The 18,620-nt window shown below is 38.0% G+C and overlaps 2 protein-coding genes across 2 annotated transcripts; one reads left to right on the forward strand and one right to left on the reverse strand.

The window, feature by feature from the left end:
• Positions 1-2,431: 2,431 nt before the first annotated feature.
• LOC143555731 (kinesin-like protein KIN-7F) lies at positions 2,432-12,632 on the forward strand. The gene is made up of 12 exons (XM_077045240.1): positions 2,432-2,630; positions 3,140-3,240; positions 4,336-4,449; positions 4,533-4,614; positions 5,143-5,315; positions 5,405-5,470; positions 5,543-5,667; positions 9,474-9,804; positions 9,882-10,007; positions 10,085-10,768; positions 10,896-11,149; positions 12,044-12,632. The coding sequence occupies exons 1-12, from the start codon at positions 2,432-2,434 to the stop codon at positions 12,372-12,374; spliced, it is 2,586 nt and encodes an 861-aa protein (XP_076901355.1). The 3' UTR covers positions 12,375-12,632.
• A 388-nt stretch (positions 12,633-13,020) lies between these two features.
• On the reverse strand, positions 13,021-18,376 carry LOC143554158 (protein ACCUMULATION AND REPLICATION OF CHLOROPLASTS 6, chloroplastic-like). The gene is made up of 6 exons (XM_077044000.1): positions 17,796-18,376; positions 16,829-17,053; positions 16,473-16,733; positions 14,634-15,543; positions 13,493-13,626; positions 13,021-13,405 (listed from the first exon to the last, which is right to left on the reverse strand). The coding sequence occupies exons 1-6, from the start codon at positions 18,306-18,308 to the stop codon at positions 13,115-13,117; spliced, it is 2,334 nt and encodes a 777-aa protein (XP_076900115.1). The 5' UTR covers positions 18,309-18,376; the 3' UTR covers positions 13,021-13,114.
• Between the last annotated feature and the right edge of the window lie 244 nt (positions 18,377-18,620).

Raw genomic sequence — 18,620 nt, forward strand, 5'->3', positions numbered from 1 at the left:
CTGCAAATCATCACATATAATAAGAATCTTTAACTTTAATATAAATAATGTCAAATATCGCCTTCTACATACCATGCATAACCCTTTTTCATAATGGCGCATATATGTAAAAACAAACAACATTAAAGAGTTAAAGTGGTGAGTATACCTTGTAGATTGGCATGAAGCTAGCTAACTGAAACAACATGCTCGCCTGTCGACAGGGGCCATGTTGAAAAAGAAGCTGCCATGAATGACAGATAATCATTTATCACAATACAATTTTATCAAACACCCTCTTTTTTTATTAATCGCACATCCAATCACCTCTTTTAGTATAAATTTTGAAGTTAATGAGAAACGCGCTTGAATATAATTGACCAATATACCCTTAATGTTATACTTTCTATTTTGACTTTCCCAATATTCAAATATGATCCAACACCAATTTTGACTCGAAAATAGTCAAAGTTGACTTCAGATAATATAGCATTCAAAAGATGCAAAACTGAAACTTGACTTGATATAATATATCATTAGAAAACAATGAGACTGTTGACATTATAAAAGAGTGATTTCATGAAACAGAAAGTTTACCACGAAAGTCCCCACATGTGTTGTGGTTGCTGGTACATTGTCCTTATTGTAAATAACTACAAATCATACGAGCTGAATTAGGAACCTATAAAAATAGTAAAGGATATGAATCTCATAAATTTGTGTATTATGTAAAATATTATGAGAAATGTATAGAATATTACCATTGGTATTGTTACTCGGTGAACTTGTAAGTTGATATTTACTTTATCAAAAGAAGCGCGCCTTTTAGAATCTGATGCAGACTGTTTAAACGTGTTCGTTCACCTGTAATATAAATTGAAATATAAAGCATTATATTTTATCATGGCAATATTTTGAAAGTTACAGAACAAAGTTATAGATATATTTAGGTACTCATTCCCTAAACTTAATTTTTTTAATGGCCTTATATTATAACCCAAATTACAGAAAAATGAAAACTTTTGACAATTCATATTAAATTAGCAAAAAATAACACAACAATAAATAGTTCGTGAAACAAATCAGTGACCTCAGTAGCTCTAGCGACATATTTAGTAGTCTTCATAGTTCATAATAAATGAAAACTTTGACAATTAAGCTATAAATTTTTTAACAGAATACCTAAATAACAAAATAGAATATCAAAATTTATTAAAAATCATACCTCGAGCTATACATACTCTAATGCATAATAAATATTAGTCATATTGGTTGCAAAAAAGTGATTTATATATGTTCTCAAACTGCGTTGAACCAGATTTATATTTTTAACACTATAACATAAAAAAAATCACCTTGCAAACACTTTCATTGTTAAGCTTCATGCATACGCATAGGTTTTAAACTCCAATACAGAAGAAAAACAAATCTTTAAGAATATATTACTTCAAAAGCAAAGAATGAATTAGTATAAATGCTTCAAAACAAATTTGTTGGCAGTAATTAAAAGGTACTTACTGATGCAGTATAGTTGGAAATAACGACACTTTAAACCAGAAGATGATGATGGATATTGTTGACTCTGTTGAACGGAAACTGTAAATTTTTTTGATTGAAGCTATTGTATTGTGGTAGAAGAATGAGGAGTCAAATCTGGGTTTTTTAAATAATAAAATGAATTAATTAGAAAACTCCACGTGTACAAACAAAGACTTGTGGTGAAAAGTGATTAGAATCCACCACCTGTTTATTTGATTAGATAGGTAGATAGATTAATGTAAAGATATATTTTTGTGAAATTCTTTGTTGGTTCTCCGTTGGTTTCGTTGTTTCATTTGACAACCACAAATTAATATCTTCTAAACTTGCAATTCTCTCTCTAGAATCATGTCAATTGACTACATTTCTCTCTTATTATTATTTAACAATTTTACATCATCTTTTTAGCTTATTTAGGTCCAACCCATCGTTCAATCCTAGAGGTAACTAATCTCATATTATTCGGGTACCTAAACGAAATCTATATTTGAATTCACGATCAATAATTAACGTTTGTTTATCGGATTGCTGGTTGTTTCCCGGTTACTTGCTTGATGGGATATATATGTTTGTGTCAAAAGATATAAACACTAACGCTAACTAACTTAAAATCATGGAACCAAAAATACGTTTTCCTGTGTAACTCATTTATCTAAACGAGTCAAATAGATTGATGGTTATAATAACTGAGTTAAATGGATTAACGAATTGACAATACAAAATATATACTTGTATTAAACACAACCCGTTTAATAAACATGTTAACCTAAACAGAACATGTTTATTAAACAGGTTAAACATGGATTATTTATGTTTTTTTTGCAGATATAGATAAAATCATAAAATCAAGGCTTTTAAGTTTTCTTCCCCTCTATATCCTTATCGAGTCCATGTGCCTCGATAAGGAAATACGATGAGTGGAAACGAGATGTATCCCGGGGACGGGCAACAAGAGAAAATTTTTGTGACGGTGAGGGTGAGGCCTTTAAACGCGAAGGAAATCGCCAAGCATGATACTTCGGATTGGGAATGTGTGAGCAATGACACCATCATATACAAGAACGTTAAGGCCTTAACGGACCGATCAGCGTACCCAAATGCCTACACATTTGGTAAGCAATACACATCTCGTTGAATGAACCGTCCAAATCGAAACAAGTCAATTGGTTCAACTAGCTTGACATTATATAGTTCGGTTTTGACTGGTTAATAGTTTGGTCAATGGTTGACCGTTTGACCTTATTTATTTTGCTTGTGGAATATGCAATTATATATACGAATTATATTCATGAACCATCTTTATCATTTTAAAATTTTTTAACACAAAATAACCATTTAAAGAAAAAACGCGGTTATTTAAACCTCATAAAGTTGAAACCATACTTTGGTATCTATACAACATCCCGTCGAACGTTGAGTGCATATTAACCAGTATCAATGTTCTCCACCAGACCGAGTATACGGGTGTGACAGTACAACAAGACAAGTTTACGAGGAGGGGGTCAAAAGAATCGCGCTTTCAACGATCTACGGTTTCAACTGTGAGTATCAATTATTATAGTTTTGGGTTGTGATATAAACAATATCATGTGTCATGTTGCAAATTAAACTATTTCTTCAGCTAGTGTATTCGCATATGGGCAGACAAGCAGTGGGAAAACGTACACCATGACTGGCATCACTCAATATGCAATTTCAGACATATTTGATCACGTAAACAAGGTACTCTAATTATATAAAAAGGATGTTTTTCTCGGGTCATTGTTTTTATAACTTGGTAACTATTTTTCTTTTATGACCGTGAAAACCATTAAGAAAAATCACATGACACAAACTTAAGTAAAAATGGGGAACACTGTTGGTCGAAACCACAAACACGTTTAGCTAAACAAATCATGTTTGCGTTAGAATGTTTTTTTTCTTAGTGTATTTTATGTCATATATAATTTAAACTGATTGATTATTTTCAATGTTGTAAAAGTATGTTTACAATGCCGAGTACTCGCTACAAGATATGTCGCCGATGCGAGTTTCCTTAACTCCGTTTAGTTATTAAGAATCGAGCAAAGGTGGTTAACCTCAGCCATAATTACATCTAGTTGGTGAACTTGGGAAAATTTTGACTTAAAAAAATAAACAATAATTCGTAAATCTATAATATTAAAGAACAAATATCAATTTTTTTAATTAATGATCAACAATTTTTAAAATAATTTATTATTTAAAAATGTATTTTCTTATCTATATTGATATTCACTTATTTTGTTATAAATATTATAAAACTTATGATTTTTGACATAGGTTTGGATCAAATACAAATGAAATTAATGTGCTAAACATGAGAATCAAGTAGAGTAATTATATTACAAGTGAAGTAATTATGTAATTACATGATAGAGTAATAATGTAATTACTTTATGATGCAATTACATAAATAATCTACTTGTATATATAATTAGTCTACTTGATTCTCACGTTTTAACACGTTAATTTCATTTGTATGTTAACCTTCACCTTTTGACATATATGCAATATCCAAAAATTAATTTTTCTTATACTTACTATGTCCGAGTACACCCAACTTCCCAGTCGACCGCCTAGGGTCCGCCTAGCGACTTTTACAACCTTGGTTATTTTATGTTCAAATTTAAAGATAAATGAGAAACAATACACGAGTTTTATAGTTTAAACTTTAAACACACATTTTTTATTGTACATATGCAAAAAAAATCAAGTTAAACTGGTCATGTTCGGGTTGGTGAGTCGAAAGCACGACCCATTAAACATGGCTACTTAATGATATGTTTTGTGTTTCAGCAAGATGATAGAGAATTTATATTGAAATTTTCGGCGATTGAAATATACAATGAATGCGTTAGAGACCTTCTTAGTGCAGATGCTACTCCACTTAGACTCCTTGATGATCCAGTGGTGAATATTATCATCTTATTAAACACACACAAATGGCCCATTAATTAAACAAACATTTATAGAGTGGTTTTTTATGTCATCAGAAAGGGACGATTGTAGATAAACTCACAGAAATCCATTTAGAGGACTGGACCCATCTAATGGAGCTCCTTGCCGTATGTGAAGGTAAAAATGTTTTCGAGTCGGGTCAGGCCGAGGCGGGGCCCGGTTAGGCTACCTCACAAAATCTCTCTTGTTTAGTTTTACTTAAGTTTAATGTTTTGAATGCCTTTTGTACAACTTATGAGCTATGATGTTTGCCAGTGGCAAGTTTCTATAATATTTGACTAAGGGGGTGTCCATAAAACCGAAAGAAACTATCTGCGACCATAATAAAAAAAAAAAGAAAGAAATCGAACCGGAACCAAATTTATAATTTATAATTTCTCATTTTAATATTGAATGTTAAGTACAAGTTAGTTAAGAGTGTAACCGAATTATTTTAGACCCAAATATGTAAAAAAGTTAAATAATCTTCAATCGACAAAAAGATTCAAGTCAACTTTATTATTTTGAGCCAATATTTTTCGGCCCAAAACTTTAAAGCCCAAATGGTAAAACAGAAAAAACCAAACCAAACCAAACCCGAAAACCTTAAACAATCAAAACTGAATAAATTTGGTTCGGTTTGACCCATTTGAGTCAATATATAAGTCACACCCACCGACCCGCTTACCCATAATAGCCCCGCATGTTTACCCATAACGAGTCGAGCATGTAGATTGTTAAATCATTTGGAAACTGGAAATACCTGTGTAGCTCAAAGAAAAATTGGGGAAACATCAATGAACGAAATGAGCTCGAGATCTCATCAGATCATTCGACTGGTACACTTTTCATAATCTAAACACTTATCAGCATGAACAAACTTAGAGATTCTTAGATCATCATGATTCATTGTTACGTTTTTTATCAGACAATTGAAAGTTCTCCCGGTGAATTCTCAAGGACTAACAGTGCAAACATTCTTACAGCTACTGTGGTGCGGATGCTTACTACATCAAATTTTTATGTTAAAATGAATAAGTTCAAAGAAATGTTTTTTTTTTTGTAGAATTTTATCGATCTAGCAGGAAGTGAACGTGCTTCTCAAACGTTATCAGCTGGTAAACGTTTGAAAGAAGGCGGCCACATAAATCGCAGTTTACTAACGTTAGGAACAGTTATCCGCAAATTAAGGTTTGTATTTCTTTCTATTGCTTTATTTTCATGTTCTCAAATTACAATCTGCCAAACACTCAATGCATTATAACCAATGTATGTGATGCATGCGCATCACTTAATGAAGAGGTAGGTCCCAGCAGAGGTGGTTAGGACCCGCAAGACTCCCTTAAAAGGAGACGTCTGCGCAGTTGAACACGCAAGACTCCTTAAACGGACGACTGCGCAGTTGAACCCGCAGACTTCACCATAGGGACGTCTGCGCCGCGACCTACCAAACCCGCAGGACCCACCACGCTCAGAGTTGTGACGACCTCACATGCGGTACGCAAGCTGGTCTCGCAGGAAATGCCTCCCTATGGTTTCCAAGTATTCGCCTATTCCCGCAGGTGCGGATACCCGCCATTAGGGACTGGCCACCCGCGCAGCATGGCTACACGCATAAGGCTCAGACTCGTAATAATTCAGTAGTCACCTGAAGAAGGAATGAGCAAAGCCGGGAACATTCCCGCATAAAGGCGGGAGGGGGAAAACTCCCGCCTAAATGAGCCAGTCCGTATAATAATGGAGGATCTTTTGTGTGATACCTGACGAGGTATGGACAAAAGATCTGACCAACGATACGACAGCTCACTGACAGCAGCATGGCAGACAACACGCCACAGCACTGTGACCAATAGCCGCCGCCTGCTCACCAACTCCTGCCATACCACGTGCCTAGCCTGTAGTTGGTGGAAAAGGAAAAGTGAACAGCACGCCTGGTCACTGTCAGCCGCTACCTATCCACCAAATACCAGCAGAGCACGTGCGTAGGCCACAGTTGGCAGAGTAATAGGCCGGCTAAACCTCCTTGGAAACCCACCTTCGGCTATAAAAGACATCAAATGGTAATATCATATGATCATCTAATATCTTGTATAATTTACCTGATAACTGCTCTAGTATTCTAAATATACTTTTATATTCAAAGAGTAATATAGACTGATTCTCACGCCGGAGGGTGGTCACAAGGAGGAACCCCCCCCCCCTTTCTTAGTGACGAGCTCACGGTGTCTGTTTTGCAGGTTATCGGAAGAACCATCTTGCCGGAATTAACCCCTCGTGGGAAACGTCTATCTAACCCTCAGGTTACTCGTAATCTGTCGGGGTTAGATAGACGTTTCCCACGAGGGGTTAATTCCGGCAAGATGGTTCTTCCGATAACCTGCAAAACAGACACCGTGAGCTCGTCACTAAGAAAGGGAGGGGTTCCTCCTTGTGACCACCCTCCGGCGTGAGAATCAGTCTATATTACTCTTTGAATATAAAAGTATATTTAGAATACTAGAGCAGTTATCAGGTAAATTATACAAGATATTAGATGATCAAATGATATTACCATTTGATGTCTTTTATAGCCAAAGGTGGGTTTCCAAGGAGGTTTAGCCGGCCTATTACTCTGCCAACTGTGGCCTACGCACGTGCTCTGCTGGTATTTGGTGGATAGGTAGCGGCTGACAGTGACCAGGCGTGCTGTTCACTTTTCCTTTTCCACCAACTACAGGCTAGGCACGTGGTATGGCAGGAGTTGGTGAGCAGGCGGCGGCTATTGGTCACAGTGCTGTGGCGTGTTGTCTGCCATGCTGCTGTCAGTGAGCTGTCGTATCGTTGGTCAGATCTTTTGTCCATACCTCGTCAGGTATCACACAAAAGATCCTCCATTATTATACGGACTGGCTCATTTAGGCGGGAGTTTTCCCCCTCCCGCCTTTATGCGGGAATGTTCCCGGCTTTGCTCATTCCTTCTTCAGGTGACTACTGAATTATTACGAGTCTGAGCCTTATGCGTGTAGCCATGCTGCGCGGGTGGCCAGTCCCTAATGGCAGGTATCCGCACCTGCGGGAATAGGCGGATACTTGGAAACCATAGGGAGGCATTTCCTGCGAGACCAGCTTGCGTACCGCATGTGAGGTCGTCACAACTCTGAGCGTGGTGGGTCCTGCGGGTTTGGTAGGTCGCGGCGCAGACGTCCCTATGGTGAAGTCTGCGGGTTCAACTGCGCAGTCGTCCGTTTAAGGAGTCTTGCGTGTTCAACTGCGCAGACGTCTCCTTTTAAGGGAGTCTTGCGGGTCCTAACCACCTCTGCTGGGACCTACCTCTTCAAGTCCCCCCAGTCCAATGTTCTTCTCATGAATGTTTAATAAAGTGAGGTGAACTTTTGGACTTAAGCAAGGGGTTTTTGAAAAGGGTTTAGTTTTATGGGTTTTCCGCGGGAAGTCTTACCCACGGGTTTCCCAATGTCACGCAGAATTTCCCAATGTTCTGCTTGATCTCTGGGATGATGCGGATAGGTCTGTAACCTCCCCGCAAGTCAGGAGCGTTTAGAACCTTTTGTGTAGATTCTCCATGAGGTCTTGGTGGTTTTGAACATAGTGATCAATCATGTTATAACCACCAATTCCATCCTGAAGTTTCAAACAATCTAGTTCTTGACGTTCCCGCTATGCGGGGATGTTAATCCCGTTTCTGCAAGCATGGCCCAGAAGATCCTTCTTGGTTTCAATTCCCATGGAGTGCTCGGTATGCGAAGGGTTTTGCCTTGACGCTGTACCCGCACTTCGTCTTATTAGTTACTTTACTCCCAAGGTATCCCTGGCGTTAAATCCCTGCAGGGCTAGGTGCGTGAAGGGTTTTGCCTTAACACTGTACCCGCACCTGACTTATGGTTGCCGAGGTGTTCCTGGCGTTTAATCCCCTGCGGGCGCTAGGTATGTGAAGGGTTTTGCCTTAACACTGTACCCGCGCCCGACTTACAATTGGGTGCCGAGGTATGACTTTTTACGGGTGTTAGGTATGTGGAGGGTTTTGCCTTAACACTGTACCTGTGCCCGTTTTGTAGTTGGGTGGAATGCCAAGATTTTCTCGGCTTCACTTCCCTGTGGGTGCTAGGTATGTGAAGGGTTTTGCCTTAACACTGTACCCGCACCCGGCTTCATAATTGGGTTTTTCCGGTTTCCGTGCCCTGCGGGTGCTAGGTATGTGAAGGGTTTTGCCTTAACACTGTACCCGCACCCGGCTTCATAATTGGGGTTTTTCCGGTTTCCGTGCCCTGCGGGTGCTAGGTATGTGAAGGGTTTTGCCTTAACACTGTACCCGCACCCGGCTTCATAATTGGGTTTTTCCGGTTTCCGTGCCCTGCGGGTGCTAGGTATGTGAAGGGTTTTGCCTTAACACTGTACCCGCACCCGGCTTCATAATTGGGTTTTTCCGGTTTCCGGTCCCTGCGGGTGCTAGGTATGTGAAGGGTTTTGCCTTAACACTGTACCCGCACCCGACTTCATAGTTGGGTATTCTTGGCTTCTGTTCCCTGCGGGTGCTAGGTATGTGAAGGGTTTTGCCTTAACACTGTACCCGCAGCCGACTTACGGTCAACTCGATAGCCGGGGTAAGGGGTTTTTCCCGCTTACTTTTCGAATCTTTTTGAATCTTTGAAATTTGAATTGGTGAAAGGATAAGAACAGTGGTCGTGCGACGGTTTCTTCTGACTGTGTCAGGACGTGCTGGAAGTTATGGCGACGTGACATTATATGGTCATTCCATACGCTTTTTACGGCGCGTGGGCGCGATTTTTCGGGCGCGTGGCCGCTAAATTAAATTCACTCGTCCTTTCAACAGCTGTTGCCAGCTTGCCTGGTGCCACATGTCACGGTTTCATTGCACCTTCAATTTCTCTCTCCTCCGCATTAAATTCATCGCATTAATTGCCTCGTTCTTTTTTAAAACCAAGATTGAAACAAATACCGTTTCTGTAATTGAAACGAACTTATTATATTATCTGATGTAGCAAAGAGCCAAACGGTCATATACCATACCGAGACTCAAAGCTAACAAGAATCCTACAAAACTCATTGGGAGGAAATGCAAAAACAGCCATAGTATGCACACTCAGCCCTGCACACACTCATCTCGAGCAAACAAGAAACACACTTTTGTTTGCGGTTTGTGCCAAGGAGGTCAGAACAAGTGCACAGGTAAATGTAGTCGTGTCAGAGAAGGCATTGGTCCAACAATTGCATCGAGAAATGGCCCGACTCGAAAACGAGTTAAAAAACATGACGGGCACAACAAGTGAGTCCGAAGCAATAATCAAAGAAAAGGAGCTTCAAATACAAAAGGTCAGTAAACGTTTCTTGTTGGGTCGGTTGAGCAGGGTTGACCTGAAACACTTGAGTTGATTATTGTTGTATCACAGATGGAACAAGAAATTACAGATTTGACTCAAGAACGGGATCTTGCTCGAACTCGGCTTGATGAAATATTGAAAGCAGCTGGAGTCAACCAAAACTCAGTACAATGGGTATGTTATTATCTTTCTTATTAAGATGATAACCACATTTTTAGGGTGGTAAAAAGGTCGGTCGATAATAATACAACAGGTATGTTATTATCATGCAGGCCAATTCTAGTTCACCAGACAGAGGTTCTCCATCTGGGCACTTCCGTAGCAGTTCATGGGACGGACATTCCACATCAGATGCATCTGACATGGCAGCCAACATCAAAGTCAAAGTCAACGCTCCTCTTCCCCCAACTGCTGCAGTCAACACATACAGTTTTCCGAAGAATCATAAACTACATAATCCAAACGAAGACCACTATGTTTTTGACAATATCACTCCACTCGAGTTCATGAACCAGTATTCCGGGCCTGACCTGACCCAAGATTTGGATAAGACTTCCCGAAAAGAAATGACAGATTTAGTAGATAGTTGTAAAGAAGTAGAAGTAAGTATTGAGAAAAATGAAACAAATGATATTGATAATGCACATGATCAACCAGCTCTTGAAGATGTGTCTGAAACAAAAACTACAAGTTTAACAAGAAGCACGAGCTGCTCGGCTGTTATAGAAGGCGATGTATCAACGTCAACATCGCCTCCGATATGTGAAAAGAATGTGGTGGTTGAATCAAGATCAGAGTCGGATATTAAGAAATTATGTAGGCAAGATTCTCAGCGTTCGGCCACACGTGTGGACGAGAAAGAAATGCAGCATGGAGAAGAGGATATTATCGTCTTGTCTCCTTTATCAAAGACAAAACACGAAAATGTCATGGTAAGTATTAGGGGTGTACAATGTGTATGAAACCGAAATAACCGACGCGTAACCGAAATTATCAATGTAACCAAAACCAAACCAAAACCGTCATTTGGTTTTATGTTTTCTCAAACACAGTTTCTGATTTGGTATCGGTTTTGCATGTCAGGTGAAGGCGACACCTGAAACCATTGAATCAAGAGATGAAGTGGATGAAGGTTTTGAATCTAAGAAAGAGTGGTGTTTGGTGTTTGAGGAGCAAAGAAACAAGATAATTGAACTCTGGAATGAATGCAACATACCGTTGCTTCACAGAGCCTACTTTTTCTTGCTTATCAAAGGTGATCCATCAGATTCCGTGTACATTGAAGTCGAGCTTAGACGTCTAGCATTCCTCAAGCAAACACTAGATCAAATTGCAAGGTGGTAGTTCGTTTCTTTTATTCCATGAACAGAGATGTAAACGAGGTGAGCCGAACTGCGAAACTACTCGAGATCGGCTCACTAAAAGCTCGAACTGAGCCGAACTTAAACGAGCCCGAGCCTAAAAATGTGTTTAATAACCAAGCATGAGCTTTACTTATCGTGCTCGAGCTGGCTCATGAACCTAAATGAGCTTATTACTTATTTACTTATATAGTTTGTATTAGTATAATAAGTATATTTTCATATAATAATTAGTATGGTATGTAAAATAAAATAACTAATATATAAAAATTATAATTTAAATACATAAAAAGTTTAAAAATAAAATATAAATTAATTAATATATAATAGTCAAGCTCGGGCTTCACTTATCGAGCTCAAGCTAGCCCGCAAGCCTAAACAAGCCTATTATTTATATAAACTAATTAATATAACAAAAATATATTTATATAATAATTATTATCATATGTAAAAACTATGATAAAAATAACTAAAAATATATGTATATCATATATAAAACTATAATAAAATATATAAAGAGTTCTAAAAATGTATATAAATTAATTAATAAATAATAAACGAGTTGAGCCTGAGTCGATAGAGCTTGAAAGACTACTCACAAACCGAGCTCGAGCTCTCGCTCTCGTAAGTTAAAGGAGCCGGGATCGAGCCTAGTCAAGCTCGGCTCGTTTACACCTTTAAATATACCATGACTAGGGGTGTAAACAAGCCGAGCCGCTCGTAAGCTACTTGAGACCGGCTCCTTGAAAGCTCGTACTCTTTAAAATTAAACGAGCCCCTAACCATGAACAAACATTGCAAAAAAGACCTAACTTTTACATCCATTTTGCTTCAAAAAGGTTAACCATCTCGCTTCTTAATGATTAACAGCGCACGAGCACTAACTCTTGAGCGGGCGATGTTATGCCGTAAGCTTTTGAATAAATTCACTTCAGCCGAAAGACAGACTCTGTTTGCGAAGTGGGGCATAGATTTGGAATCCCGAAACAGGAGATTGCAATTGTCTCAATTATTGTGGACAAAAACAGACGACATCGAGCATATTAGGGACAGTGCAAAGATTGTTGCAAAGCTTGTTGGGCTCATCGATCCAGACAAAACACCAAAAGAGTTGTTTGGACTAACCGTTGCTACCAAACAACAAGAATCACAAAGCCTTATATCCACCTGGAAAAGCAGCCTCTCGTTGCTAAGGTATTAAACTGGCATCTAGCTATATTTCACATGTATAGATTTTGTTACATGTTATGTAATCATATTGAAGTATGAGCATTACCAAATTAGTTTATATCTTTTAAGTAAAGCTTTTATCCCTTGCCTAACGTCATGTTTGTTCTCAATGCAATAAAAATTGTACTTTCATCGTGTTAATTATCCGGGCTCCAGAATTATGAGTACGTTCGGATTTGCGTTTTAAAAGTGATTTTCTAATACCGAATAATCATATCATATGCTTTTGTTTTGCATGTAAACAAACAGAACGTTCTGATCGTTCAGTGAGCAGCTGTACCGTTTGCTCATTTACGTTTGTGAACTTTTGTTTATGTTCGTTCATTTAAATTCGTTAATGTTCGTTAATTTGCTTTTGTTTAAGTTCATTCATTTACGTTCTATAATATATTCATTTAAAATATTTTGGCCCCTACACCTTGGTCTAGCTAGGTTATGTTCGTTCGTTTATGCTGTTAACAAGCAAACACAAACAAGAAAACTCCTTTCGTTTAGTTGTTCGTATTTGATCGTTTGTTCGGTTATAGACTTTAATTTATAGTTAAACTAACAAACACGATCATGCTTCTTTCTTGTTTGCTTGGTTCATTTACAAGTCTAGCGTTTGTTGTTTGGAATTCATCGGAAAATATATGACCCCTTAATGATTACATAATAAAAGTATACATATTTATCCCAAAAATAGCAGAAAAAGAGAGAGAATTACATCTATTATGATTTTAGGACAGCCCCCTTTGTGATTTTCCATGCTGAGTTGGCACACGACATCTCATAACGTGTTGTGTAGGTTAAATTGTAGGAGTCATTATTTTCCGGGTGGGTCAAATCGGTCAACTTAGCAGACTCTTCAAGGGTTGCTTCCACAACAGCTAAACGGCCATCGAGTGAAATAGTAACACTGTCAATAGTAATGTTTAAAAGAGTGTATTCCCAGAACCAACCATGTTGAGCAATTTCAGTTGCCCGTTTAAGCCAGATATTAAGCATTTCACCATCTAACACCTGCCATATTTCTAAGTATCAGTTAGATGTGTGAATTTTGACCCTTTGACTTATAAACTGGTCAACTACTTGGATGCAAGACTCTACCTCTGATAATTTTGAGAGGCAATGATCGGGTCCAACGGCTTGGGATTTAACACTCTGCCACTTGCGAACTAGATCTTCAGCCACTCTTGCATCCATTCTAGGAATCTCTAGAGAATCTTCAACCATAGATTCCCCTGCAATGAAGAATGAAACGTTTTAACAAATTGTTTGATATGAAGCTTAATGTTCCAATTCTTTTTATCACAGGTGCCAAATCAAGTTGCAACCTACTTACAAAGTTATTATTAATGCATACATAGGGGGTGTTTGGGATTGCTTATTTTAAGCAACTTATGACTAACGTTTGAAAAAGGTATTGTGTGTTATTGTGAGAGGATAAGTTAATAAGTTACGGAGTTGTAACTTATTAACTCATGGGAAAAGTTATAAGGAGGTAAAATAAGGAATCCCAAACACCGCCATAATACCACTGGGATTTATTTTTTAATAAAGACCTTGATAACTAAATAATTAACACATTAAGTATTTACAAACTTTTTTAATAATGGCCAAAAAAATAGCGACCGGCATGACATGACCCCTGATTTCGGATTGTAGACCTGTCAACAAACCGGGGATCTCATATATGTTCGCTAGTTTACGTTTGTTTTAAGTATTTTCGTTTATGTTCGTTAATAAATTCATAAATTTTTAGGCACGTTACAATATAGTCTAGTTTAGTAACTTTTTAGACCCAACAAATTGTTCACTTTTCTTTTTAAAATGGCTTTTCCTCGTTTATGTCCGTTCATTTATGTTCAGCTATGTTCGTCTGTATACGTTCATGAACTGTTCGTCTATATTGTTAACAAACAGAGATGAACAAACACGAACAAGAAAATCATACTCATATAACCGTTCGTGTTCGATCTTTTGTTCAGTTAAAACTAACGAACGAACATGAACATACACCCTTCGTGTTCATTCAGTTCGTTTACAGGCCTACCAGCCGGTACTAAAAATGAAATGTTTTTACTTGAACCTGTTTTGACCTGTTAACCCAACCACAACCTGCCTATCTTGCCAACTCTTTGAGTTAATTTTATATATCCACCAAAAAGCAAAAAATAAAACAAATTTATTAAAAATTATTAATCATATATGTCTAGATTACGCTATCACGTGTCATATTAGATCATACCTACACTGATGGCATCTGAAGCCAAAACCGAACTAACTTCTTTACGAGGGCCTTTTCTGAACGGTGCAAACTTCAATCCAGTCAAAGTCAACAATCCAACCACCAAGCCCGCACACGCAATCTTCACAGACGCATCTTTAATCCGATAAGTGATCATTTCCCGTTCTTGATTCCCGTTTAACTTATTTTCCTCAGAAACTAACTCATCTGTCTCAACCGCAAATGATTCCTCAACCGCATCGTCATTGTTATTATTATAACGCTTAACACTTTCTACCTCCTGACCTAGAGGAAAAACTTTCTGTAATGCCTGAATTGCCCCTACCTTAACACTATCAAGAACCGCTGTCGCCTCAGCACCGATTTTTGCAATCGCAGCAGCGGCAGCCAATGGTGAACCGCCAACTCGTTCTAACCGTTCTAAATACCTCAACACGATCGGGTCGTCATAATAATCACCAAGCTTAAACTGGGCATCGGCTGTCTCACGAAACCTAGGAAACACAACCTCATCGAGCCAAGTTTCCAACAACTTGCAAAGACCCGGAAGGAGATCGTTGTCAGGATCGTTTCTAGAATGTTCCATAACGAAAGTAACAATAGATGGTTCTTGGTACGGTGAGTTTTCATCGTTTAAACCTAACCATGAACGGCACTCGTCAACCTCGCCTACAAGAAGTGAACAGAGACCACGTTCTAATGCAAAGTCAGCTTCACGATTCTCTCTCACGTTTGAATTGCTTAAAGCGGTTACTTTGATTTGTTGAAGTTGTTGAAACAAACTGTCGGCTTCTTTAACTAAACGGGGCTTTTTACCCATGAATGCTTGAGCTATAAATGCTAAAGCGACTCCATAAACTTCAAAACTTTCTGCTGGTATGTTATACGGTGTGGCAGTAAAGAGTTCAACCTTATAAATATAAAGATTGAAAACAAAATCAGAAACAGATTTATAAATAACTGGAGAATCAGATATGTAATAATAATTTACTTTTTGGTAAATGATTGTGAAAGTTTTATGTAAGGGTGTGCATGAAACCGACAAAACCGATCCATGACCTATAAAAATTAAAAAACCTAACCGAAATAACCAAACCCAAACAAAAACTGACGGTTTGGTTTTATGTTCTAGTAAGAACCAAATTTTCAATTCGGTTTCGGTTTTGCGTGTAATTAAAACCGAACCGAACCAAATTTATGGATTTTCATTTTTTATTTTGAATTTTTAATGTGATGTAATTTATAAGAATTTGATATATAGCGCAACCCAAATACCTTAGTCCCAACTGTATAATAATCAATTAATTATAAATCAAAAAAAAGTTTAGGGCCAAATTCATTATTTTTGGGGCAATCTTTTTCTGGCCCAAAAACTTATAAGCCAAAATGGTAAAAACTGAAAAAATCGAAGCCAAAGCCAAACTTTAAAAAAAAACAAACAAACCGAATTTATGAATTTTCATTTTTAATTTTGAAAGTTAAGTAACTTATGAGAATTTAAAAAAACGGTTCAACCCAAGTATTTTAGTCCCAAGTGTATTATAATCAATTAACAAAAAGGTTTAGGCTCAAATTCATTATTTTTGGGCCAATCTTTTTTCTGCCCAAAAATTTCAAGCCCAATTAGTAAAACCGAAATCGAACCAAACCCAAACCTCAAACAAAAAACCGAAACCTAACAGTTTTCAGAAACTCAAAAACCGAATTTAGGTTTTTGATTCGGTTTTGAGTCGCAAACTAACCCATTTCATATAAATATAACCCTATAATTTGGTGTAATAATTTGGATAGCATCGTTGAAACTGCACGTGCCTCATTAAAAAAAAGGGAAATGTTTACCTGCTCCGCTGCTGTCATTCGTAAAAACGCCTCATTCATGAAATCTTCACGTGTAAAGCCACCAGCAATCGCGGCGGCACCACCGCCCCCAACAGCCCACAAAATATTGGGCACGCCTTGAAGGCCCTCGGTCCTTCGTGACTTATACTCATCATCGAGAGGTAAAGCCAAAAGCTCAAGCACATATCTAGGGTTTATCTCTTCTAAAGTTTCATCAATTTGTGCCTGCAAATCTGGTGCAAGGCTGCTGGCACCTTCTTCCTGAACAGATCATTTCAAGAATTCAGACAACCTTTCTATATTTTTATTAATTTGATACTGAAATCAAACATTCAAGATTTTGTTAAAAATTTTACCTGCAATAATTTAAGTGCCCTTTCAAGTAATTCACAACCTTTGATATAATCAGGTGGAGACATTGCCATTGTATCACGTGAGATTTCAATATAGGATAATGCCATTGCCAACATAACATCCTGCTTGAATGACTTTGGTAGTCTTTCTTTCAGTAAACTCTCACCAATTTGAAGCACCAGTTCATCCTCTCCAGCTTCTTGCAATACACACAAGGCTCCAGGAACCTTCAAATATTTAGTAACAATAATCAGCAGGGCTTCTTTTCTTTTTGTGCTGTCAGGTTACCTCACAATTGGTGTTATAACACACGTAGTTTCATATTCAGTTTAAAATTTCCTTACGGTGCTGGTGTCCGTGTATTTTGAACAGCAGGTAACCACATCAAACTTTGAAGCCATGAAGAGCACATATATTTCGACTACTTACATTTATAATCAGTTCAGTTAGTTCAGTTAATTCGGTTATGCCACACACCAAAACCAAAACCGAACCATAAATTTTGGTTAATAGGTTATGTCTTAACCGAACCATCGGTTAATTGTTTAGTTCGGTTAATTCAGCTATTTGCTCAATCCTAATTTCAACCCTTTAGGTCTAAAAAACATTACATATTTCGAATACGTATATTTATAATCAGTTCAGTTAATTCAGTCATGCCACACACCAAAACCAAAACCGAACCCTCAGTTAATTGTTTAGTTCGGTTAATTCGGTTATTTGCTAAATCCTAAGCAATTATGTCTAAAAAACATCACATATCTTAAATAGTTCTGTTTATAATCAGTTCAGTTAATTCAATTATGCCACACCAAAACCGAAACATAATATTTGGTTAATAAGCTACAGCTTAACCGAACATCGGTTAATTGTTCAGTTCAGTTAATTCGGTTATTTGCTAAATCCTAATTTCAGCCCTAGCAAGCTAAATTACAGTAAGCTATAAATCAATCACAGAGAATCAATTACATTATCGAACGGCACATCCGTAACAATCGTGTCAAACTCATCATCCGCAAGCCCTAAATTATACTCCCGTCTGGAGCTAAGGTCCGCTAGGGTTTCACACGCGGCTTGAAGAATCTGCCTGCGGCTAATCAACGCATCATCACTATAACCGTACTGAGGCGGTTTCAAAACCCTAGCCTCATAGCACCTCTTAATTCCATCACCAAGGAAATGCGGCTCGGCACCGAGCACGCGGTAGAAATCAATTGGAATTGGAACGTAGCGGTCGGTGGTGGTGGCTGGCGGGTACGGCGGAGTGAGAGTAGTGGTTGTTAGGTCTGGTGGGTCCGTTGTTGTGGTAGGAAGGAAGTGGAAGTCGGATAAGAGTCGGTTGGTCCATTTGCTGGCTGAGAAGTTGCTGGAAACAGGTCCGTTGCTCACGGCGTTAGGTTTTAACTTGAATTGTTTGTTAGTGGTGGTTGTGGTGGTTAAGGGTATGCAGCCGGTGAGTCTCAGGTGGCCGAGAGATTCCATCGGAAAACCAAAACTGATTTGATTGACGCGCAGATTTTTTTTATTTTTTTGAACGTCAGAATATTACAAGCACCAAAAACTCAAAAAGGGAACCTCGTTGTTACTTGTTACTGTTACGGAGTTGTATGATAAGTAAAAAAGGCCAAGGCATTTCACACTATGGTGTTCACGAAGGCTAGGAATGGCTAATGGAGTTGTTTACAATAACAAGCCAGTTAGAAAATGCGGGGTTTTTTTTTAACCGTTTGATACTGTTTATTTATTTATTTATTTATTTATTTATTTATTTATTTTGAACGACTAACTAAGTAA

This window comes from Bidens hawaiensis, unplaced genomic scaffold (assembly GCF_021521415.1).
Source record: "Bidens hawaiensis isolate Kalapana, Puna unplaced genomic scaffold, B.hawaiensis_p1.1 tig00001032_1, whole genome shotgun sequence".
Classification (NCBI taxonomy): Eukaryota; Viridiplantae; Streptophyta; class Magnoliopsida; order Asterales; family Asteraceae; genus Bidens; species Bidens hawaiensis.